A 25,803-nucleotide genomic window follows, 5' to 3' on the forward strand; every position below is an offset into this window, starting at 1 on the left:
GGGGGCCCCAAAGAGCTCTTGTCTGTGTGAGTTATGTTTATTGCTAGTTACCTCCTTAGAAATTAAGATGGCAGTAGGCTTATAAGGCATACTTATCACGTCACTGAAAATCACCAGGTTTGTAAAGGCACTCCGTGCTAAAATAAGGAACGTGCTTTAATGAAAAATCACTGCTTTGCACACAGCAGTCAGCGCAACGCGTGGCTCCGCGTGGCATGTTGGTACACCTCCTGACTGTCTGGCTCACTAGACAACAGCTGGCTTCCATGTCTGCGGTCAGCTCGTGTGTGCACTCACCCTAGTGGGCTCAGGGAGGCGCCCGAGAGGAAGCCGGCATGCTGCAGGTTTGACCTTGCAGCCCCGGGGCAGGCCCAGCCTTCCTGCCACTCTTGGAGGCCTGCCACGGCCCTGCTTGCATGGCCCTCGAGGCTGGCCCCCTTCCCTTGGGTCTTAGAAAGCTTCCTGCCGGCTGGGATGTGGCTTGCACCAGAGTGCAGGGCTGTGGTGACTGTGCCCTGATGGACGCACATGTGGCCACAGCTGTGCTTTTCTGAGAAGTGAGGTTTCAAGAGGGGCGTCTCTGCCGTTAGTGCTCAGAAAGGCAGCCACTTTTCCCCAAAGACCAGCTGTTGAAGGGGGAGGGGGGCTCATTCTTCCGGCCTCACTGTACATTCCTGAGCCTGTGACATACTGCTGGCCAGGTGAGGGTGCAGAAGATGGAGCTGTGGCTGGAGAGGTGGCATGTGGCCCAGGCCCTTGGTTTTTCATCCCTGCCCTCAGCGCTTGTCCTCTGTGCCTGGGCTCCAGTCTTAGCTCTGCCACCCACCAGCTGCAGGTCATGAGTCTGTCCTGGTGCACACAGCACGTGGCCTGCAGAATTCCCCATTTTCCACGAGGGACTGTGAAGGAGCCCCAGCTGCTGTTCGCCCCCGACTCATAGAGATCCCCACCAACCACAGCGTGAAACGCTGCTAGTCCTGCGCCGTCCCCACAAGTGGTGTGTGCCGGAGGGTTTTCAGTGGCTGATGCCTGGAAGGTAATGCCTTTCTACCTAGTCTTTATTAGTGTGGGAGCTCTGCTGGAACCTGTCTAGCTGCATAGGACAGGTAAGGACAGGCCCAGCGTGTGCTCTGTGGGAGAAGTGGTTTTCCTCATTCCTCCTCATCCTGCTGTGGGGCCCTAGGAGATTGTGTTGCCTTCGAATGCACTTTAAGCCTTTCCTGCCTTTTCACCATCTCTTGCACTTTCTAATCTCTACATGCAAATTGTGCCGGGTATGTGGAAGGTTGGCCACCATTGGGGACTTGGGCAGCGGTGCTGTAGCTTGAGGTAGAAGGAAGGAACGGGCGTTTTTCCACAGCCCATCTGTCACGTGACAATCTCACTTTCTAGCGCCAATCATGTGAAAAGCCTGCCTCCAGGACGGAGCCAGGGCCGTAGCCCCTTGGCTGGCTGCCCTGTCAGTGGCTTGCGTGGACACCTTGCTCTGTGTCAGAGCCCTGGGCCACCTGGGGGTGGCAGCAGTCACCCTTTGTCTGCTTCTCTTGGGTGACAGGAAGCTGTAGTGCTCCCACTGGTCCATCTTCCCTGTCAGTCATGGCTCCCTGAATGAGAGACCCACGTGACCAGACAATCTGAGCAGAATGTCTGTGGGCAGTCGGTCAGCTCATCTGCCCAGGAGGACGGCAGGCAGTGGGGGTAGTGAGGCTTTAGCCAGGGCTGTGAACTGCCGCAGGAAACTTGAGTGTCCTCTCCTGTCGTTGTAGGCGTCCGACCTCCGATCATGAATGGGCCCCTGCACCCCCGGCCCCTGGTGGCCCTGCTCGACGGCCGGGACTGCACGGTGGAGATGCCCATCCTGAAGGATGTCGCCACCGTGGCATTTTGTGACGCCCAGTCCACACAAGAGATTCACGAGAAGGTGAGGGCGCGCGGTCGGCCGAGAGGGGCGCGCAGGTGTGGGATGCGTGGGAGTAAGGGCCCTGGCCACTGTGGCACTCCTTTCTGCTCCCACAGGACTGAGTACTGCCTGGGACGGACGATGTCTGTCCGCAGACTGGACTCACTCCCTTGTGGTGCTAGGTTATTCCCCGGCTGTGGGAGACAGCTTGGAGCCGAGGCAATCGCTGCTCTGGGACAGCTGTTAGGGTTTAGCTGTTTGCTGCAAGTTCTGTTACGCCGGTTTCCTGTGTCTCATAATGGAGTCCTGGTGTGACACTGCAGGGTAAGCACTGGACTGATAACTGAAAGGTCAGCCGTTCACAACTACTAGCCACTCCTTGGAAAACCCTGCACAGGGTCTCTGTGAGTCAGAACCAACTTCGACAACATCATGTTTCCAAAGGCAGACTAAGCAGTCAAGAAAACTGGATGACGTTTTAAAAATAGCAAAACCAAGCAAATCCAAAAAGCAGTCAGGAGCCAGTGTGATAGAGCTGTGCTCAGGAGAGGCTCAGAACCCAGAGGGATGGGAGACCTTAGCCAGTTCAGTCCAGGGGTGCTGCTGCTTCTGGAAGATGTGGCTGAGAGGCTATTGGCCGCAGAGGGCAGGGAGTTCACAAGGTGGTGTCTGGGGCCTGCTGATGTGGCTGGGGCTTGCTTCGGACTGAGAGTGAGGGGGAACTGGACCCGGGCCTGCCCTCACACTGTTTGCCACCTTGTGTCGCTGTCTAGCAGGTAGCACTGGCCTCAGGTGACTGCTACAAGTCATCTTCAAGTACAGCGTCCACCACACAATCACCACACAATCAAAGGTAACCCAAGCCAAATCCAGCAGAGCCACGAGGCACCAGCAGCAGATGAACAGCGAGTTCTCAGACCAGGGCTGTGCAGCCCCGACTACCATACCCAGAGAAAGAAAGTGGAGACACAGAACCTAACAGTAGCCGCCTAAAGTGATACACCAGATTCGGGGGAGACAGCCAATTTCGAGTTGAAAAGCGCAACAGCTGATGTTTAGGAAGACTGGCTCGTGGCCTTGGGACCTGAAGGTGTGATAAGGGCCTTAGGCTTTCTTCTCGCCTCAGTATCGTGGTCTTGAAGCTGGAGAAGCAAGTGACCTGGCGATGCTACGAATACAGGACAGAAGCCTGCTTTCTTGCCAAAGGATCAGGAAAGGGGCAGCTTAGCAGAACCAAAAGCTGGTAGTAACTGCTGCCAGACTCCGCCCTAAAAGCTGCATCCCTGTCCCCACCCATGACAGCAAAGGCTGAATGTGGAACCTAGACTACCACCCTAGTGTGGTATCAGAGGCAGCCAAGTCATTCCGTAGCTGCCAACCCATTGAGAATCACGGTGCAGCCCAGCTGACACATAACCCCAACCATACAGCCAGCGTTACTCCCGCCTCACCTTGGAGTTCCATACTGTCAGATGTATGTCGTTAACACGCAGAATAGTCGGAGAACAGATTTTTGTTACTGTGCCGTGAATGTGAAATGCTGGCTAACAAGGGACTCGACAAGGAGCCGGTGTAATCAGGTGGCTAAGCGAAAACTGAAGGTTTCAGTAAGTGTTTTCATCGGAAACCACGTCTCATACCAGGAACCAAGAACACGGCAAATGAAGTGAACAGTCAACAGGTGCCAACCATAGGTGACAAAGGTGATGGATTTATCAGACACAATTTTAAAGCAGCCATGGCAATAATGAAGTCCTGGCATGTCGCTCTAGGGTAAGCATTTGACTGCTAACCACACGGTGGGCAATTCAAACCCACCAATAATGCATTAGTGAGCAAGCACAGACATGCCTAAAGCAAACAATATAAAGTCTCAACGCAGACCTGGCAAGTCTCAGCAGAGATATAGAAGAAAACCCCCGGAGACGTTTAGAGAAGTGCAGTAACAGGGACAGGAGCAGCTGGGAGGCCAGTGAGGGGGCAGCAGCAGAGTGGGGGCACCAAGGTGACAACAACAGTCCATGAGCTGGAGGACAGAAGGATAGGAATCTCATGAAGTGAAGAACAGAGGGAAACATACTGGGGGTGGGGGAGCCCAGGGACCTGGGGATATATCAGGAAAGCAAATGTTTATGTCCTGGAAGGACGATGACAGAGCTGGAAAAGCGTCTGAAGGAGAAATGGCTAGAACGCCCCCAATTTGCAAGAAGCATAAACCTACGGTTTCAACAAGCCGAATAACCGAAAACAGCTCGAACCCTAAGAAATCCATGCCAATACACATCGTAGTCACACTTGTGACAACTGTGGTTGTTAGGTGCCATCACGTCACTTCTGACTCAGAGGGCCCGCGTGCGTGTACAGCGGAAGGAGACGCCGCCCAGTGCTGCCCCAGCCTCATCGTTATGTGTGAACCTGTTGTTGCAGCCACTGAGTGCACCCATCTCAGAGAGGGTCTTCCTCTTTAGCAATGACCCTCCACTTAACCCAACAGCACGTCCTTCTCCAGGGGCCAGTCCCGTCTGACAACATGGCCAAAGTACCAGAGACAAAGTATTCCCATCCTAGCTTCTAATGCGCATTCTAGGCTGTCCTTCTTCCAAGAACAGACTTGTTTGTTGTGGTAGCAGTTCCTGGTACATTTACTGCTCTTCACCAACTAGAGTTCACAGGCATCACTCATTCTTCAGTTTTCCTTATCCTGCCTTTACATGCCCATAAGGTAGTTGAAAATATCCTTGGGTCAGTGGCATCTTTGCTTCTTAACACTTTTAAGAGATCTTTTGCAGCAGATGGACCGTACCCAATGCAATGCATCATTTGACTGCTGTTTCCACGAGTTGATTGTGGATCCAAGTAAAAGGAAATCCTTGATAACTTCCGACTTTTCTCCATTTGTTGTGATGTTGCTTGCAACCCATACTGTATGTAGGCTGTGGTCTTTGATCTTCATCAGCAAGTGTTTCAGGTCTTCAGTTCTAGCAAGCAAGGTTGTATAGTCTGTATGTTGCAGGTTGTTAATGAGTCTTCCTCCCTTCCTGATGCCACGTGTTTCTTCATAGAATCCAACTCTCAGATTGTTTGTTCAGCATCCAGATTGAGTAAGCACAGTGAAAGAATACAATCCTGGTACACAGCTTTCCAGATTTTAAGCCACTCAGTATCCCCTTACCCTGTTCAAACGACTGCCTCTTGGTCTATGTACAGGTTCCTCACGAGCACAATTAAGTGTTCTGGAATACCCATTCTTTGCAATGTTGTCCATAATTTGTGGTCCACACAGTCAAATGTGAATAATACACAGATAGACATGTTTGTTGTATTCTCTGGTTTTCAGTCAAGATCCATCGTACGTCAGCGTTGACACCCCTTGTTCCGTGTCCTCTTTTGAATCTTCTTAGTTCCAGCGAAAACCAAACCTTTCACTTTCGACAGAAGTTACTGCAAACTGCGCCAGAGACATAAAAGTCAAAGAGAAAACAAGACAAAAATCTGTAGAGACTTACACGGAAAACATAAAACCATAAAAATCCTTTATTGGCAAACGTAAAACTCTAAAATCTTTAGAGACTTAAATGTGAAACATAAACCCTGTAAACATACAGTAACGATTCATTGGGTCTGAGGTTACGTACGAGTTCTTAGATGTGGTTCTAAGTGTCATTCTTAAAGGGAGACAGTTGTTTAATTGGACCTTATCAAAATAAAAAGTGTGTACTCTGTGAAACACCCTGTTAAAGGGTGAAAAGAAAAGCTACTGACTGGGAGAAAATATTTGGAAACCATGTATCTGACAAAGCACTAGTGTGTAGGATACATAAAGAATTCTCCATACCCAACAGGAAAAAAAGCAAATAATCCAGCTAGAAAATGTTGTTGTTAAGTGCTGTAGAGTCGGGTCCGACTCATTATCACCCTTTATAGGGTGTCTGAAGAGTGGCCGGTGGGTTTGAACCACCGACCTTGCAGTAAGCAGTCCAATGCTTAGCCTACATTAGGGCAAAAGAAATGAAAAAAAATTTCACCAAAGAGGATATACAAGATGGCAGCTAAGTACATAAACTGATGTTCAGCATCATTTGTTGCTGTTAGGTGCCATCGAGTCGGTACCGACCCATAGCGACCTTATGCACAGCAGAACGAAACACTGCCCGATCCTGGGCCAACCTCACTACTGTTGCCATGCTTGAGTCCATCGATGCTGCCACTTGGCCAATGCATCTTGCTGGGCTGGGGGTGGGTGGGTCTTCCTCTTTTTCTCTGACCCCCACCTTACCAAACATGATATCTTTCTCCAGCGACTGGTCCCTCCTGACAATATGTCTGAAGTATGAGAGACAAAGTTTGGCCATCCTGGACCTCCAAGGAGCACTCTGACTGCACTTCTTCCAAAATGGATCTGTTGGTTTTTCTGGCAGCCCATGGCACTTTCAATATTCTCCTCCAACACCATAACTCAAAAGCATCAATTCTACAATCTTCCTTATTCACTGTCCAGCTTTCGCATGCATATGAGGTTACTGAAAATACCATGGCTTGGGTCAGGCACACCTTAGTACTCAAGCTGACATCTTTGCTCTTCAACACTTTAAAAAGTTCCTGTGCAGCAGATTTGCCTAATGCAATGTGTCATCTGATTTCTTGACTGCTGCTTCCACGAGTGTTGACAACGTCAATCTTTTCTCCATTGATAAGAATGTTATTTATTGGTCCAGTGGTGAGGATTTTTGTTTTCTTGACATTGAGATGTAATCCATACCAAAGGCTGTGCTCTTTGATCTTCAGTAAATGTTTGAAGTCCTCTTCACTTTCAGCAAGCAAGGTTGTATCATCTGCATATCGAAGGTTGTTAGTGAGTCTCTGTCTAATCATTTAGCTATTCCCAAACCCAAACCCACTGCTACCTGGTCATGCTGACTCCAGCAGGCAAAACAGTACGATTCCATTTGAGTTTCTGAGGCCATAAATCTTTCTGGTGCAGACAGCCTCGTCTCTCTCCTGTGGACTGCTGGAGGGTCTGAGCCGCTGACTCTGTGGTTAGTAGCAGCCCAGCGCTTAGGTCGATGCACCACCAGGGCACCTTCATTAGTTATTCATGTGGGAAATAACAAATGGAAACAATAATGAGGTATCACCACACTGCCAGAATGCCTGAAAAATCAGTGCCATTGCAGGCTGACGGGGCCATGGAGAAACTGAGTCAGTTACCCAGGAAACCAGTCTGCCAGTTCCTGCAAAATGAAACCTGCAGCTACCACACGACCCAGAAACTGCGTTCCTGGGTGCTCACCCGGGGCACTGTAAACAACGATGCACACATCTGTACGTGGGGGTCTGTAGCAGCTGTATTTTGTCATGGCCACAAAACGGAAACCACTCTGATATCCTTTAGTGGGCAGAAACGGCTAAGCAAACTGTGGTATGTCCATAGCGAGCAATACCACTCAGCACTCAAAAGGGACTGGCTGGATATACGGGAATCAGGCTGAGTGAAGGACCAATCTCAAAAGGACAACCCAAAGTGTGGTTCCATTTATGTGATGTTCTTGGCATCTGGACCAGAGGAAGACTCGTTAACAACCTGTAACATGCAAACGACACATTCTTGCTTGCTGGTGAAGCCGAGAGGACTGATGAAGATCAAAGTGCACAGCCTTCAGTATGGATTATACCTCAATGTAAAGAAACCCCAAATCCTCATAACTGGACCAATTAATAGCATCATGGTAAGAGGAGAAAAGATGAAATTAAGAAATCAGATGATGTATGGCATTGGGCAAACTTCCTGCACAAGACCTCTTTAAGGTAAAGAGTCAAGATGTCACTCTGAGGACTATGATGTGTATGACTCAAGCCATGGTACTTTGAATCGTGAAAACTGAATAATGAACAAAGAAGACCAGAGAAGAATGAATGCATTTGAATTATGGTGTTGGCGAATAATACTAAACATATCATTGGACAATATCCTTGATATCCCATGCAAGTAAAGTTTTACTAAAGGTACTACAGAAATGGCTGCAAGCATACATTGACAGAGAACTTCCAGAGGTTCAAGCTGGATTCAGAAGAGGCTGTGGAAGGAGGGATATCATTGCTGATGTCCAGTAGATCTTGGTTGAAATCAGAAACTATCAGAAAGATGTTTACCTGCGCTTTATTGATTACACAAAGGCTTTTGATTGTGTGGATCATAACAATCTATGGACAACATTGTGAAGTATGAGTATTCCAGAACACTTAATTGTGCTCACGAGGAATCTGTACCTGGACCAAGAGGCAGTTTTTTGAACAGAACATGGGTTAAAAATTAAGAAAGGTGTGTGACAGGGTTGTATTCTTTCACCATACCTATTCAACCTGTATGCTGAACAAATAATCTGAGAAGCTGGGTTCTATGAAGAAAAACGTGGCATCAGATTAGAGAAAAACTCATTAACAACCTGTGATATGCAAATGATACAGCCTTGCTTGTTGAAAGTGAAGAGGGCTTAGAATATTTACTGATGAAGATCAAAGAGCACAGCCTTTGATATGGATTACATCTCAATGTCAAGAAAACAGAAATCCTCACCACTGGACCAATAAACAACATTCTTATCAATGGAGAAAAGATTGAAGTTGTCAAGGACTTCTTTCTTCTTGGATCAACTATCAACACTTGCGGAAGCAACAGTCAAGAGATCAGACGACGTATTGCATTGGGCAAATCTGCTGCACAAGACCTTTTTAAAGTGTTGAAGAGCAAAGATGTCAGCTTGAGGACTAAAGTGTGCCTGACCCAAGCCATGGTATTTTCAATAACCTCATATGCATGCAAAAGCTGGACAGTGAATAAGGAAGATCGTAGAAGAATTGATGCTTTTGAGTTATGGTGTTGAAAGAAAATACTGAAAGTACCATGGGTTGCCAAAAGAACCAACAGATCCGTGTTGGAAGAAGTGCAGCCAGAGTGCTCCTTGGAGGCCAGGATGGCCAAACTTCGTCTCTCATACTTTGGACATATTGTCAGGAGAGACCAGTCGCTGGAGAAGGATGTCGTGTTTGGTAAGGTGGAGGATCAGAGAAAAAGAGGAAGCCCCCCAACGAGGTGGATTGGCCAAGTGGTAGCATCAGTGGACTCAAGCGTGGCAACAATTGTGAGGTTGGCTCAGGATCGGGTAGTGCATCGTTCTGCTGTGCATAGGGTTCCTCTGAGTTGGTACCGACTCTCGATGGCACTTAACAACAACAACAACAACAACCACGGACTGCCTAAAGAATGAGCAACTGTGTTGGAAGTTCAGCCAGAATGCTCCTTAACAGCCATGACGGCAAGACATTGTCTCTCATTCTTCAGACATGTTATCAGGACAGACCAATCCCTTGAGCAGCCCATTGGTAAAATAAAGGGTCAGTGAAGAAAAATAAGACCCCACCGATACGGATTGGCACAGTGGCAACAGCAGTGGGCTGAAACATCACAGTAATTGTGAGGTAGTGCAGTACTGGGCAGTGTTTTGTTCTGTTGTACACAGGGTCACTAGGAGTCGAAACCGACCCAAGAGCATGTAACAGCAATGATGTTATTGAAGTGACAGAGTGACAGAGGTGGAGGACAGACTAGTGGTTCCCAGGGGGTCAGCAGGGGGTGGCAGTTGTAAGGAAGCAGGTGTGGCTAAAGGGGCAACGTCTCATCTTTCGTCTGCATCTGAACCAGTTTCCTGGTAGTAATCATCTGCTACAGCTCTGCAGAATGTTACCATTGGAGGAACCCGGGCCAAAGGCGCTAGATCTCTGTGTTTGTACAGCCACATACAGATCTGTCATGATGTCAACATCAAAAGCTTAATTTAAACAGATCGCCACAGAAAAGACATGTACTCTGTATCCTTAAAAGAACAAAGTAACCTTTCCCCTCAAAATTCACCAAGAAAACATGATGAGCAAGAAGATCCCCAGAAACAGAAAAAGAGGAAACCAAAGAAGAAGTCAGTTGTTAGAAAAGCAGGTCAAGGGGAGACGCTAAGGCAGAAGATGTGTTTAGGTATGAGTGTTATGGATTGAACTGTGTCCCCAAAGTATGTGTGTGAATTCTAACCTCTACTCCCGTGACTTGCAATGTCACAGTTGTAATGATGGTACAGGACCAGGCTGTGTTTCCTTCTGTTGGGCATTGGGACCCATTAGACAGACGGCACCCAGCACCAACAATACTATGTCTGTGGCTCTAGTTTCATGTGCCAACGGGTCCTCTTTGTTATAGTGCTGTTGGTAAGTGCCGTCAAATTAGTTCCGACTCATAGTAACCCTGTATAGGGTTTCTAAGGAGTGGCTGGTGGGTTTGAACCACCAGCCTTGTGGCTGGCAGTCTAGCTCATGCAGTGCCACTCCAGGACCCCACTAAACAACTACAAGCTAATACACTGCTGCTGCTGTGTGTCCCTGAGCCCATTCCATCTCAGTGCCCTTGCCTGTAGGGTGCCAAGGCGATAAACCTTTACAGGAACAGACAGCCTCAGATGGATTTGAACTGCTGACCTGATGGTTAGCAGCCCAATGTGTAGCTACTATAATACCAGGGATCTTCAGCAAATATGACGGGGGCTTCAGAAAGTTGGTGGGAAAATTCCATTAGCTTTTAATTCCATTTTCCCACCAGCTTTTTGGAAACTTCTTTCTGTAAATATGTTCTGTGGTGTAGTTAAGATTAGGCCAAAGAACCATTTGACCAATTCCACTTTGTTTCTGAAAGACACGCTTAGTAAGATGATGCTGAGAAGTTAAAGTCAAAGGAATGGTGGTCAGTAAAATACGGTATGACCAAAAGTGAAAGGGACATAACCTGGGAAGGAAGAAATAGAACAGTTCCTAATTGTCTGTGTGTTATTGTTAAGTGCCATCAAGTGGGTTCTGACTCAGGCCCTGTGTAGGGTTCTCAAGGAGTGGCTGCTGGGTTTGAACCGCAAAAAAAGCTAGCAGTCCAGTCCTTATCCCAAAGAAAACCCTAAAACAGACCAGATAAGTGAATTCATCCAGGCCCCAGGATCCAAAGCACAGAGATCAACCTTGTTTTTATACGTTGACAGCGATCATATGGACAACGCCGGTTCCAGCCGCCTCATACCCTTGCATATAAAAGAAACGTCACGCCCCATGTGACTACACCTCAGAGCATACCTTTGCTGTAGGACACCCGTCCCCCACACCTAAGTTTATCCCTGTGCTCTGTGATGTCCCCTCCCACACCTTGGTTCATACCTGCTCTCTGTGATGCTCCCAGGAGACCCATGCCTCAGATCATACCTGCGGCTTTGTGATGCCCCTTCCCCCACACCTGTTCAGACCCATGCCTCAGTTCATTTCTTGGTTCTGTGATTCCTCCTCCTCCTCCTCCCTACACCTTGGTTTATACCTGCGCTCTGTGATGCTCCCCCAACACATGGATTCATACCTGTGCTGTGACAGCCTCTCTCCCCTCCCTCTTCGGTTCATACATATGCTCTCTGATGCCCCCATGTGGCCACATCTTTCAAACCTGCGCTCTGTGATGCCCCCATGTGACCACACCTCAGCTCATACCTGCGCTCTGTGATGCCCCCATGTGACCACACCTCAGTTCATACCTGTGCTCTGTGATGCCCCCATGTGGCCACATCTTTCAAACCTGTGCTCTGTGATGCCCCCATGTGACCACACCTTAGTTCATACCTGTGCTGTGTGTTCTCTCCTCCTCCCTGTAGCCCCGGGGGAGCCGTCATGAACAGTGTCCCTGGGAACCTTCCAGGACAGGTCTCTGGGACACGCTAGTCTGTGTCAGAGCAGAGGCTGCTATGACTTCTGTGTGAACACTCTGGGTGGCCTAGAGTATTGGCACTGATGGGCAACAGTGGAGTCTAGCTGCCATGGTAGTGGAATTTCTGGGCTTCTTAGCTTTGGTCTCCAGCAGCTGCCTGCCTGCTGCCTCCTCTCTAGGAGCGCTGGTAATGTGGAGCTGCAAAAACAAGTGGTGGGGCCCAGGACCACACGTGTCCTTGACACGTCTGGGCCAGGAGTCCAGAGCTGGCTGCAGACACCAGCTGCAGTGTAGAGTAAGCTGTTGGTGCCTGCAGACAACATTTCTTGTTAGCAACCCCCTGTCAGAGCATACATGCAGGGAGGGGGCCTCTCCCTGGGGTCCCAGAAATTCCTCCTTGGGGTCCACGTGCCTTCAGAGCCAGAGATGGGTTTTGACAAAGTCAGCAGGCTCCGTGTGCGCACTCTAAGCCAGGCCCCTGTGACTTGAGTGCCTCCTGCAGGCTGGACCGGCACGCTCACGGCCATGCGTTCTCTCCTTTTTCTCCAGGTCCTGAATGAAGCTGTGGGGGCCCTGATGTACCACACCATCACTTTAACCAGGGAGGACCTGGAGAAGTTCAAAGCCCTCCGGATCATCGTGCGCATTGGCAGTGGTTTTGATAACATCGACATAAAGTCAGCCGGGGATTTAGGTAGGAAGATTGGTCCAGGTCCTCTCTGCTCTGAGCCTTTCTTGGGTTCTGCTTCCTTGGTGTCATCTTTGCCATGGGGCTTTCTCCATTGAGGTTTTATTTACAGCAGTGAGAATCTTGCCTCTTGACATTTACAGGCCTGGTGTGGACCCTGTTTCTACTAGCTCTGCAGGACAGCTTTGCTGGGGTGCCGACCTTAGCTTCACCCAGGCCCTTTAACTGGTCCAGGACTCCCGTCGCTGAACAGCCAGCCCTGAGCAGGGATGGGGCCATGAGGCAGGCAGTCAGCATGTCTGCATCAGGGGATTACACAAAACACAGGAGAAAATGTCAAGGGTCTTGTGTCAGACACACACACTTGTGCTGAAACACACGTGCAGAGCACTACGCCGCCGCCTGTGTTCAGTGAAGTCTACTGCTCTCTCTGTTCCAGCTCCTTTCTTCCTGGTCTCGCTTTTCCTAATGTTAACTGAAACTCCATGACATCACGTGCCACCCATGTCTCGTAGCCAGTAGTTGGAAAATGTTTTCTCTAGTGCCTGGCTCAGCCCCTTTTTCCTCTGGGCCACGGCTTCCACATGCTGGAATGGAGCTGTGGCCCCAGGACCAGGGCCTGGGGTATCTCCACTCGGGGAGGTGGGCTGTCTCCACTCGGGGACGTGGGGTGTCTCCACTCGGGGAGATGAGGGTCCCTCAACTCGGGGAGATGAGGGTGTCTTCACTCAGGGAAGTGGGGTTTCTCCACTTGGGGAGGTGGGGTTTCTCCACTTGGGGAGGTGGGGTGTGCCCCTCAGCCCAAGGACAGTTGGATGCTGTGTGCTCTGGGCCTACCTCCTAAGTGGGCCGATTCCAGAACTCCTGGTCTTGCCTTTTGTGACGAAGCGAGTTGTTTCTCCATCCCTGGTGCACTTCGACAGCCCCTGTCCTGTCCATGTCGGAGCCGTGCCTCCATGGCAACTCCCACTGACGTCACACTGCGTCCCTTCCGTGTCAGGCTCCCCGCCTCAGTGTCAGGCCCCGCCTCCACATCAGACACCACCCCTCTATCAGTCCCGCCCACTTCATTTCAGACCCCACGCCTCTCCTATCAGGCCCTGCCCCCTCCGTGTCGTACACCACCCTTCGAAGTTCCACCCTCATCCCTTCAGTGTCAGACCCATTGCCCCTCATGTTAGAGCCAGGGAAGCAGTCAGCGTGAAGTCCAACTAATATTGTCCAGACTCTGGGTGAACGGGGAAGTAGATGGAAACTTCAAACAACAGCCTGGGGAATTTTCAGAGCAAGAAAGTGAAATGAGAGGGAGCAGGAGGGGTTCTGGCAGGGACAGGCAGGGCGCAGGGACACGGCTCCTCACAGTGGCCCTGGCATTAGGGCTGGAGCCGGGGGACACAGTACCAGCTCCAGGCTGCATTGAGTACCTGCGGAGGCAGAAGACTAGTGAGGAGCCAGGTGGCATGGCGCAGGCGCTTGAGGCGCCTCCCGGCTCTAAACCCCGGCCCAGCAAGTAGGAGTACCGTGTGTTAGAGCCCGAGCCCCAGCCCCGGGTTGCTTCCCTGGGGATTCTTCTATCTTTGTTGGGGAGGCTGGCTCCCGGTGACGGAGCAGGACCACATGCTCGCTTCATGGTGGAGGCAGAGGTGGAGCCTGCGTCTTGGTTGGGACCCTGGTCAGGCGCCCTCTTCTGGGCCATCTTGGGACAGAACGGACAGGCAGGTGTTCTGGGCATCTGCTGGCCCCACACACATGGGAGGGGGCAGCATCCTCTTCTGTTGCCCGTTGTGCCCTGGGGCTGGGGGAGGAACCGGTCTAGAGGCGGAGCCCTGGCTGCTAGCCCCGCCTCACGTTCCGGCGTCAGGGTATAAGGTGGGTGGCTTCAGCCCCTGCTCTTCTAAGAGGTTTCGGAACCAGTGACCCGCTCAGCCTGCTCCGCAGTGTCTATCCTGGGAGCCCACGTGTGTCCGTGTGTCCTCACAGGCATCGCTGTCTGCAACGTGCCGGCGGCTTCCGTGGAGGAGACTGCGGACTCGACCCTGTGCCACATCCTGAACCTGTACCGGCGGACCACGTGGCTGCACCAGGCGCTGCGGGAAGGCACTCGAGTCCAGAGTGTGGAGCAGATCCGGGAAGTGGCTTCCGGTGCCGCCAGGATCCGCGGGGAGACCTTGGGCATCATTGGACTAGGTGCGTTAGCCGGGCCTGGGCCCCCGTGTTTGCCGGTTCCAGCAGTCGCTCAGGGCAGAAGATGAGGCTGTGGTCCTGGGTTGTGGCTACTCAGAGCTGGCCAACTGCCCGGACAGGAAGCAGGATGCCCAGCACCAGGTTGAGGGCAGCTGGTCTGGCCTCGCCATGGAGTGGGGTGCTGAGCCCACACCGACACTGGACCAAGCACTCCTGTGTACACTGACTGTCACACCTCAGTCACCTCCACCCCCACCAGAGTCAGGGCTAGAGCCTGGGACTGACCCTCTGCCTAGGCCCTGTGCCGTATGCTGCCATGAACACCTGAAATGTGCCTGGGTCCCCCAGGGTGGAAGACGTGTAGCGGAGTGAGTGTGGCTGCAGTCTAGCGTGAACGATACCAGCTTAGTTTCACTAGTATACAAGCCGTCTACTCCTGTACACCTTTATCCTTACAACTTGATATTCTTGTCACAGATGTGTCTTTATAGACTGTGTGCCCATCAGCACAGATTTAGAATTCTTTAGGCGTTTGCCTTTTGTATCATAAAGGAACAAGTTGTTGTTGTTGTTGTTAAGTGCCTTGGAGTCGGTTCCGACTCATAGTGACCCTGTACTGTACAGGGCTTCTGAGGCTGTAAATCTTTACGGGAGCAGAAAGCCTCATCTTTCTTCTGCAGAACCGCTGGTGGTTTCGAACTGCCGAACTTGGGAGAACTTTAAAGCCAAATCAGAAGTACCGTATTTACTGGGTTTTACATTTGCTGATAAAATTATTGCTGGTGTTATTTTTCTTACAGCGTTTAGTTGCTGCTCAGCCTGAAGACCTCCCTGTAGCATTTCTTGAAGGGCAGTTTTATAGTAATGAATTTCCTCAGCTTTTGTTTATGTCGACATGTCTTAAATTTAGCCTTCATTCTTGAAGTATAGCTTTGTAAGATACAGAATATCCTGTATTTTTCTTAGTCCTTGGACTATGACAGTCTGCTGCCTTTTGGCCTCTGTGGTTTCTGGGGCTAAACGAGCTGCTAATCTTATGGTCCTGGTGTGGCGCAATGGGATAAAGCACAGGGCCGTAGGGTCAGTTCGAATCATGAGTTTGGCTGTTCAGACTTACTGGTTGCTCCTTGGAACGCTGTACAGGGTCGCTATGGGCTGCAGGCGACTTGAAGGCATGTAACCGCAACAGCAGCCGTCCCGTGGAGGGCCCTTTATAACTTTTTAAGTCGCTTCTCTTGCTGCTTTGAAAAATCCTGTTGGTTGCGGTTTCAGTTTGATTGTAATGTACCTTGGTGTGGATTTCTTGGATTTTCCTGCTTGGAGTTGGTGGGTTTCTTGGATGTGCATATTCATGTCTTTCTTCAGATTTGAGGAGTTTTCAGGCATTCTTTCTTCACATATCTTTTCTGTCCCTTGAGTTCATTCTCTTCCTTCTGAAAGTCCCCTAGGGCATGTTTGGATGCTGTTTGCCAGCCCCTCAGCCCCTGGTCATTTGTCTGCATTCCTTCTTCTTTCTGCTCCTGAGCCTGGGTAGTTTCACTCATCAGGTTTGCTGAGTCTTCCTTCCGCCTGCTCAAATCTGCTACTGAACCCTTCAAGTGCGTTTTTCATTTCCATTTTTGGACTTTTCCGCTCCAGGATTTCTGCTTGGTTCCTTTTTATGACACCTGTTTCCTTATTACTTTTAATATTTATCTCTTTATTGAGCCCTGCTGTAGGATAAGCACTGGACTGCTAACCCAAACGTTGGCCGTTCAGACCTACCTTTCCAGCAGCTCTTGGAACCCTATACAGCATTGCCGTGTGTTGGAAACCCAGACTCCATAGCACTTAACAGCACCAACATCCCTTTATTACCACTTGCCTGTCAGTTTGTCGTACTGTGGGGCATAGGCGTTGCTGTGATACTTGAAGCTATGCCAGCGGTATTTCAAATCCCAGCAGGACAACCCATGGCGGCCAGACTAAGACAGACTAGGGAGAAGGACCTGGTGAGCTCCTTCTGAAACTGTTGTCTAGTAAAAGCCTTATGAATTTCAGTGAAACACTGAAATGGCATCAAAAGATGAGCCTCTCAAGTTGGAAGACACTCAAAATACAACTAGGGAAAAGCTGCCTCCTCAAAGTAGAGGCCCTCTTAATGACCCAGATGGAGTAAAGTTTTCAGGACCTCTGTTTGCTGAAGTGGCATGGCTGAGAATGAGAAGAAACAGCTGCAAGCATCCACTGACCATCAGAACATGGAATGTGCACAGTGTGAATGCAGGAAAATTGGAGTGGTCCAGGATGAAATGGAGCCTAAGAATCGATGCCCTAGACATTAGTGAGCTGAAATGGACAGGTATTGGCCATTCCGAATCAGACGAACTTAGGAATGGGGGTAAGAATCATGGCATATGCATCGTCAGAAAGCATATTTCAGCATCTCTCCTGAAGTACCATGCTGTCAGTGAGAGAGAGTGTCCATGTGCCTCCACAGAACACCCGGTAATAGAACTATTACTCAAAGGGACACACTAATCACTGGTGGGTGCCAAAGATGAAGACAGTGACGAATTCTGCCAACTTTTGCAGTCTGGCATTGATCAGCCTTGCATCTTAATGCATTGGTGATTGGAATGCAAAAGTTGTAAACAGAGTTGAAAAATGTGTCGTTGGTCTTAGATTTGCTACCAGAGATTGCATGATAGAATGTTGCAGGACCTGTGACCTAGTCATTGTTAATGCCTTTTTTCAACAAATGAGGAGAAAGCAAGAGTTTTGTTACACGAGTCTCAGACAACAAGACGTGGTTAAGTGTCTCTGCACTCAGTTTTCTCAGTAACGTACTTGTGCTGGTCTCATTAGGGGCTGTCACTCAGAAACAATACTTATTTGTGGTAGGGGAAACGATTTTAAGGTCAGAGCTAATACTAAGATTTAAAAAAAAAAAAAGCACCTCCAGAAGATATCTTCCCAAATCATTGAAGCTTGGCACCTTGTTCATGGGAAGGCTACCCTACGCACAGCTGCCGTTTTTAGATGGGTCAGGTATTATTAGGATGTCGGGAAGACCTCAAAGATGGGCCAGGAGCAGACAAACCCTAAACCCTGACGAATGAAGACATTGTAACTGATATACAGAAAGCTGTGTGTGTAAGACGACTAGCATGATCATGATGACACTGAGAGTTACTGAGGTGTCTCACACGGTACAGCAGTGTCGGTTCTAAGGAACCCGCATGATTGCCACAGGGTAGTGGCTCCATGGGTCCCCAGAGTGTCTGTGTGAAGCTCTGCTAGCTCAGAGAGCTGATCTGTTCATCAGTCTGTTAAGCAAGAATGCAGCTAATGAAAATGATGTTATGGAATGAATTGTAATCGGGTCTTGTATTTATCACCGATATGATCCAGAAAGCAAGGACCAATCCAATTCCAAGGGGATCCATGGGGCAGAGAGGATTATGGCGACTGCTCTGTGGGATTCGGAAATAGTAATGGGAGTCCTGGTGTGTGGTACTGTGGGATCAGCACTGGACCATAAGGTCAGCAGTTCAAACTTCCCAGCTGCTCCTCAGAAACCCAATACAGGCTTGCTGTGAGTTGGAAGTGACTCGGCAACAGCAGAGGGCGAATGTGGATTGTCTTTTCTCAAAGGACACAGGATGCGCACTTGTTGTTGAGTGCCGTTGAGTTACTTCCAACTCACAGTGACCCTGTACAGGGTTTCCGAGGAGTGGCTGGTGGGCAGTTCAAACCGACCTTGCAGTCCAGCGCATTCTCCTGCAGTACCCACGCCAGGACTCGGGCGTGGGGGCAGGGCGACGTTAGGAAGACTTTTTTAAACTGGAAACGGGCAAGCTGTATTGGTAACACAAAGGCCAGGGAAGTTGCACCGAGGGATTAGTTCCCTCCCAGCATGCACCTGCTTGTTCCCTGAGGGCAGCAAGGGCCATCTTGTGAGAATGGAGTTGGGAAGCCTTGTCATGTCCACCCTACAGCCCTTGTTTTGCCCTTCAGGCCTCTTCTTACACTCCAAACTTGAACATTTCAAAGGAACATGATTTGACTTCTTCGAAGATGCCCAAACTGCCATTTGAACGTGGTATAAATCAGTAAGCACAGAATTCTCCAGGGAAAGGCTAGAGAGCTGGGAATACAGCCTTCAGACCTTGATGGAGAAGATGGTGAGAAACAATAGCTTCACTTTTTGATACTTTTGCTTAATAAAGATTTCTGTGATTTTGTAGAAATACTTTTTGACTTACCCTCCTATAGAGTAGTCAAATTGACTACATCTGTGGAAAGAGATCATAAGGAAGCTAAATACCGAACAAGGCCGGGGGCAGACCCATATGCAAGTTCAAGTTGAAACTCGGGGAAATGGAAACAAGTCTACCAGAGACAAACTACGACCTTGAGTAGATCCCCTCTGAATTCAGAGGCCCCTTTAAGAACAGGTTTGATCCTCTGAAGACCGGATGAGTTGTGGGATGACATCAAGGGCTATTACCAACACAGGAAAGAAAGTAAATGTGACAAAAGAGAAGGTCAGTAGAGAATATGAAGCTTGCCTGAACCTAGGGTAGGGTAGCTAAAGTGAGAGGAAAAAATGATGAAGAATGAGAGCTGTATGGAAAATTTCAGAGTGGCTTAAGACCAAGTAAAGTAATCTAATAAAATGTGCAAAACCTGGAGTTAAGAAACCAGAAACAGGAAAATCACGCTTGGATTTTCTCTAACTGAAAGAACTGTAAAAAAAAAAATTATGGGTAAACACGGACTACCAGTTGAAATGCTTCAACACACTGATGCAGCCATGGGAACACTCACTCATTTATGCCAGGAACTTTGGACGACGGATGTCTGGCCAACCTACTTGGAAAGATCCTCGTTTGTGCCTATTTCCAGAGGAAGATGACCCAACAGAGTACAGAACTTATCAAACAAAGTCAGTATCCCGTGCAAGTGAAGTTTGGCTGAAGATGATGCAGAGACAGGGGCAGCAGCACATTGACAATGGAGCTGCCAGAAGTTCAAGTCAGAGTCAGAAGAGGATGTGGAGTGAAGAATGTCATTACTGACATCAGATGACTTGTTTTTTGTTAACTGATGGCTAGTTTACGTGGAGAACATCAGTTTTACACTTTATTACAATGATTACAATTCCCTCCGTGTGTCATCATTCAATAGTATTTACTTCCATTCCCTCTGTTTTTTTTGGGGGTGGGTGGGGATGTACACAAAAACAGTCAGGAATATATAATCGTGTAAACAACCAAAGGACTCATCCTGTAAGCCTGTCTCCTGGCCGCCAGCACCCAGACCTTCACTTTCCATGAATCCAGAGTCCTCAGCTGCTCCCTCTCTCCATGTCCTCATCTCTGCCTCCATCTCTGGTGCTGCTTCTCTGGATAGGGTCCCGCATTCTGCTTGTGCTCTTCTTCCTTGATGGTCCTAGAGTCCTCTATTTCTGGACTGTAAGATTAACTACTCCCCCCTTTTTGTTACAAAATTTCTTTTACGGTTGTGACAGTCGCAATTAGTCACGATAACAATTACTATTGAATCATAAGAATCTTATCCCCATCTCCCCATCTAGACAAAATGAAAACTATTCAGTGAGAGCTCTACTTTTCCCCTGCACACTCTTAAACTAAACCCCCTCTTGAAAACTTGTAAGTCAGTCACTCTGTGCCTTGATATCCCCCTATTTTAGGTAGCCAGTGTCTAAGTTGCCCGTCCCTATCTACCCTGTATACAGAGGGGTGACATCAGATGACTCTTGGCTGAAAGCAGAGAATACCAGATAGATGCTTACTGGCATTTTATTGACTCGGTGTGGATTAGAACAAACTGTGGATTGCATTGTAAGAACGGGTATTCCAGAACACTTAATTAAGCTCCTGAGGAACCTGAACATAGCCCAAAAGACAGTCTTTCTAACAAAACAAGGGGACATTGAATGGTTTCACATCAGGAAATGTGGTACCATACTTACTCAGTCGATGCTGAACAAACAATCTGAAGAACACGGGATCAAGATTGGACAAAGGCTCAGACAGCCTGCGGTATGCAGATGGCACCACCTTGCTTGCTGAAAGCAAAGAGGGCTTGAGGCACTTGCTGATAAAGCTGCAAGAATGTAGCCATCAGTCTAGATTGCAGCTCAGGGTAAAGAAAAGTCCACAACTAGACCATCAATAGCATCATCGTCAGCAGAGAAACGATTGAAGTTACAAGGGCTTCATTTTAATGGGATCCACAACACTCATGAAAGTTGTTGTAAAGTGTCCTTGAGTCGGTGCCGACTCATAGTGACCCTCTGTAGGGTTTTTGGAAAGCAGCATCTAGTGAGTTTGAACCGCTGACCACGGTTCAAACCAACTTTGCAGTCTAGTGCTTATCCTATCGCGCCACACCAGGCTGAGCCCTCCTCAGCCCCCGGCCTCCCTCTGTCCTGCTGGAGGCCCATGGACCGCTGCTCCTTGCGGCTCACTAGCCGGTCTTGCAGTCTGATGTCTTCCTCTCACTGCACGTCTCTGACCAGTGTGGCCTTCTCTGGGAGGCCCACCTTGTTTACAGTTGTAAACAAGAGTTCCAGAGTTCCAGCACTCTGGAATCCTGGTGTGGTGGGGTAGGGTAAGTACCGGACCTCAAAGTCAGTTCAAACCCACCAAGCACTCCTCGGAAATGCTATATGGGGCCGTTACGAATCAGAAGTGACTGGATACCACTCACCAAGCAGCACTGTGAGCCCTTGTATAGGGGCTTCCTTTCTGGTACGGCACAGGGCACATCACCCATTCTGTCCTCCTTCTCTGGGCGCGGGAGCGCCTCTGGCCAGCCCTTGGCCTTCCCTCTCTGTCTGGTGCCTGGAGTAGGCAGTGTGCAGTCTGGGTATGGTGGGTGCCGTGGTGTGTTCACGTCAGAGACCCTGCCCCCAAGAGCAGCTACAGCTCCCCTCCCACTCCCCAGCTCTCAGGGATCTGCCTGCTCTTGGCCCCAGGTGCGATCAGACTTGTGCACCTGCCGGCCTGCGGGGCACGGACAATTCTAGCCAGGTGTGATTTCTGCAGGGAAGTTCCCACTTCAGAGGGGCAGGCACACCCCCTCCTGCTCTGGGGGATCCCCAGTGCCTGTGCCTTGGGAAGACCTGAGAAGAGGGAGAGCAAAGGGGAAGCAAAGCCACAGACCCCAGGCCCCTGAGGCCAGCGTGTGGACACTGGAGTTGCCCTTCAGGGGCCTTGTCTGAGAGGACTTGTGAGCAGTGGTGGGTTGAGGAGAAAGTGCAGATGGCAGGTGCTGCCTCCTGAGTCCACTCAGGGAGTGCTGACCACATGCACCAGGTGGACCTCGGGCTCCAGGCCTTCAGGTCCCACTCCCACTGGGATGGAGTCTCATAACAGGCTCCCTTGGGTGGTTCCAACAGGCAGGCAGAGAAACTGGGCACAGAGGAGGCCATGAGTCCCTGGTTGTAGACAGCAAGTGACCGTGTCTGGGCCTCTGCAGGTCGCGTGGGGCAGGCGGTGGCCCTGCGGGCCAAGGCCTTCGGCTTCAACGTGCTGTTCTACGACCCATACCTGTCGGATGGTATTGAACGGGCGCTTGGGCTGCAGCGGGTCAGCACCCTACAGGACCTCCTCTTCCACAGTGACTGCGTGACGCTGCACTGCGGCCTCAACGAGCACAACCATCACCTCATCAATGATTTCACCGTCAAGCAGGTGGGTCCTGCTGCCCTGTGCCCAGGCCGGCCCAGGTCTCTGCTGCCCCCTGGTGTCCAGAGCAGTCATTGACAGCAGGGAGCTCTGCCCTGGCACCTGTCTTGCTTTTCTGAGTTGTATTCCAAAGGCACTTACCAACGTTCCATAGGAGCCCTGTAGCGTGGTCAGTCACACACTGGACTGCTAACCTCTGGGTCAGTGGACTGACTTCACCAGCTGCTCCACGCAAGAAAGCTAAGGCTTTCTGCTCTCATCAAGGTTTATAGCCTTGAACACCCGATATAGGCTCACTGAGTCGGACCCAAGCAGACAGCACCCCTGAGATACATTTCCAGGAGCCCTTACAGGCCACTTCCTCCCACCCAGCAGTGTGCTTGGGGATGGGTGTTTGGTCTAGCAACTGCATCCCCCCTCAGATGTGCATACTGTCATGGTTCAGCTTGAAGCCCATATCCAGAAAGGTTGCGTTGGGAGACTGCCCAGTGCCTGAGTGCAGGGAGCTTGATGCCCCCAGTCCTGAGCTCAGAGGGAACATCAGGGCAGGAGCTGGGACTCTGGTGGCCTCTCCCTGGGCCTCTGAGCCTTTCCAGTTGTGTATGTGCATGTTTGTGTGTATCCATGTGTGGACTGGTGTGTGTGTGTGTGTGTGGTTGTGGACCAGCTCATGTTTGCGTGCTTGTATGTGGATGCGTGTACACCTCTGCACATCTGCATGTCTGTGTGCATATGCATGCTGAGTGCATGTCTGTCCAGATGCACACTGTGTGTACTCATTGCATGTACTGCGCCAGTGCCTGTTTGTGGGTGTGTTCTTGTTGCACGTGTATGCATGTGCACACTCTGTTTGCCCCAGGCCCTTGCAGGCCACACGGGGCAAGAGGCAGGATGCCCGCCACCATTGCCCTGCTTTATTCAGCAGAGATGGTGGGTCTGGGAGCTATGGCGTGTAGACGCCGCTCGGGTAGTGCTATTGCAAGGAGCTGTGGCTGTGTGGCCACCACAGCCCCTAGTGCATGAGGACAAGCTGTCCTCCCCAGACAGATGTGCCTGGCAGTCTCTGGACACACAGGCCCTCCCTGTGCCGTGGGGACGTCTGGTGTCTGGCCAGCTCGGAGCTAAAGTCACAGATTCCAGCCTGTGTTGGGATCTGCAGCTGTAATCACAGTCCTGTCAGGAACAGGGTCTCTGCTGGAGTTGGTACATTGGAAGACCACCCCTGCTGACCACACCCTTGCCTAAAGGGGATGGAGCCTGGGCCTTTGTGGATGGGGACCCCGCCCACAGTGACCGAGCTCTCATCCCCCAGTCCCTTTCGAGGCACCACATGCCGAGTTGGGGTGCTGGGGAGGGGCCCAGAACCAGAGGCAGTAAGCAGGTGGGCTCCCCTGTACTGCTCTTTGGGAGCCAGAACATGGCAGCCTGGTGGGGGTAGGCGGGAGTTACTCAGGCTTGGGGTCCATGAGCCAGAGCCAGCTGGGAGATCTCAGGTCGGGAAAGGGAGGCTGTCTGTACCGCTGACCACCGTGAGCCCCGGCTGCCCTGGGAGGTGGTGGCCCTCCGTCTGCATGTGCCAACAGGGCACATCTTGTTTTGCAGATGAGACAAGGGGCGTTCCTGGTGAACACAGCGCGAGGTGGCTTGGTGGATGAGAAAGCGCTCGCGCAGGCCCTGAAAGAGGGCCGGATACGTGGTGCAGCCCTGGACGTGCACGAGTCGGAGCCCTTCAGGTGGGACCCTCGGCACCGCCCGGGGAGGGGGCTTGGTGCAGTGGTGGGGGGCCCCTCCTGCCAGTGTCTCCCGAGTCCTTGCCTGGGCAACTGAGACTGTGGGTACGGCCCTGCCAGCCTTCATTTGCGTGCTGTTGGGTCTTAGCAGTGGCCGTGGCCGGCTTCCCGGCTGGGGATGGCTCTCGGCCCCCTGCATGGTGATATCAGAGCATCCTGGGGGACCAGATGGAGCTGGACTCCTCAGGACTGCACCTGTTCCTAGATGCTACCTGAGTCGTCCCCAAATGCAAGCACTAGGCATCCTGGGGGTCCCCCATGTTATCTTTTCCTGGCCACTGCTGGGGCTTGGGGAGGTCTCGGGCAGCTGTGGAGGAGCCAGCGATGCTGGGAGCAGTGGGCAGCCTTCGGGAGGGGTGACGACCCTTCTGTGGGAGGGTACCTAGTCCACATCATCTCCCTACAGGGGCTTGGAGAGCCCCACCCTGCCCCTTCTCAGTGTGGTCACATGGGCAAGTTTGAGCATCTCAGGGCTGATGGCCTTGAGCCATGTCCAGCCTGGGGGACTCCTGGGCCACAGTGTCTGTGGTCACTGTAACTGTGCCCTGCACTGTCCTCAGCTTTAGCCAGGGCCCCCTGAAGGACGCGCCAAACCTGATATGCACACCCCACGCGGCCTGGTACAGTGAGCAGGCCTCCATCGAGATGCGCGAGGAAGCGGCCCGCGAGATCCGGAGAGCTATCACAGGTGGGCACGAGTGCCGGAGGGCAGATTGGCAGGGTGGCCTTGGGAGGGGCCACTTCATTGCCGTTGGAGACACAGAGCTGAGAGCACCACTGTACTCGAGTGCCTCACAGCTGTGACGTCACACACACAGTGTGCCCAGGGTGTTGGAGGAGGAAGGCATAGCCCTGTGTCTCCATCAAGCTGTCTCCAGGGGTCCCATCAGGCCCGTTCCTCACCTGGTGCTGGGTCCGCCCTTTGTGGTATCTGCAGGTCGGATCCCAGACAGCCTGAAGAACTGTGTGAACAAAGACCACCTGACCGCCGCCACCCACTGGGCCAGCATGGACCCAGCCGTGGTGCACCCTGAGCTCAACGGAGCAGCCTACAGGTGAGCAGGGGGTGTCTCCCCGCCCGTGGTGTCCACTTAGGAAGCAGCGTGCGGGTCCTCCACTGCTGGACTGGCTTGATCAGTTGGGACTGGGTTGGGGGTGGGGTGTCCCAGTTTCGGGGGACATCTGGAGAAGCATCTGTGACCCCCGGGAGCCTTGAGGCCCAGACCGCGCCTAGTGACCTGGCCACATTCTCCATGTGGGGGCCACATAATGTTCTGGTCAGCAGGAAGCAGCCTGGCCTAGCTGGGCGGGGACGCGGTGCAGGGAGGTGACCAGAGCCGAGGGGAGCCAAGGGTCTCCGCACACTGACAGCCCCAGGGGAGATGGGGCACTGTCCTCAGGCCTCATGGTCATGGAACTATTCGGACCCAGGCAGTCAGTGTTCCGCCCCGAGGCCACACCCTGCAGTCTGCCGAGATGCTGCCACCCGCCCACGTCCTCCTGCTCCCAGCCAATACCACGGCTTCTCTCCTCTCCCAGCAGGTACCCGCCAGGCGTGGTAGGCGTGGCTCCCACCGGCATCCCGGCCGCCGTTGAAGGCATCGTCCCCAGCGCCATGTCCCTGTCCCACGGCCTGCCCCCCGTGGCCCATCCGCCCCACGCCCCTTCTCCTGGCCAAACCGTCAAGCCCGAGGCGGATAGAGACCCCACTAGTGACCAGTTGTAGCCCAGGCGAGCTGTCTACCCCGAGCCCTGGCGGACGGGCC

At 51.3% G+C, this 25,803-nt stretch overlaps 1 protein-coding gene across 1 annotated transcript; it reads left to right on the forward strand.

Annotated features, from left to right (window-relative positions):
• Positions 1-1,258: 1,258 nt before the first annotated feature.
• On the forward strand, positions 1,259-25,803 carry CTBP1 (C-terminal binding protein 1). The gene is made up of 9 exons (XM_006874131.1): positions 1,259-1,274; positions 1,767-1,921; positions 12,225-12,369; positions 14,344-14,550; positions 22,039-22,253; positions 23,850-23,980; positions 24,598-24,725; positions 24,975-25,092; positions 25,580-25,803. The coding sequence occupies exons 1-9, from the start codon at positions 1,259-1,261 to the stop codon at positions 25,761-25,763; spliced, it is 1,299 nt and encodes a 432-aa protein (XP_006874193.1). The 3' UTR covers positions 25,764-25,803.

The sequence above is a fragment of the Chrysochloris asiatica genome, unplaced genomic scaffold (genome assembly GCF_000296735.1).
Source record: "Chrysochloris asiatica unplaced genomic scaffold, ChrAsi1.0 scaffold00262, whole genome shotgun sequence".
In the NCBI taxonomy this organism is placed as follows: domain Eukaryota; kingdom Metazoa; phylum Chordata; class Mammalia; order Afrosoricida; family Chrysochloridae; genus Chrysochloris; species Chrysochloris asiatica.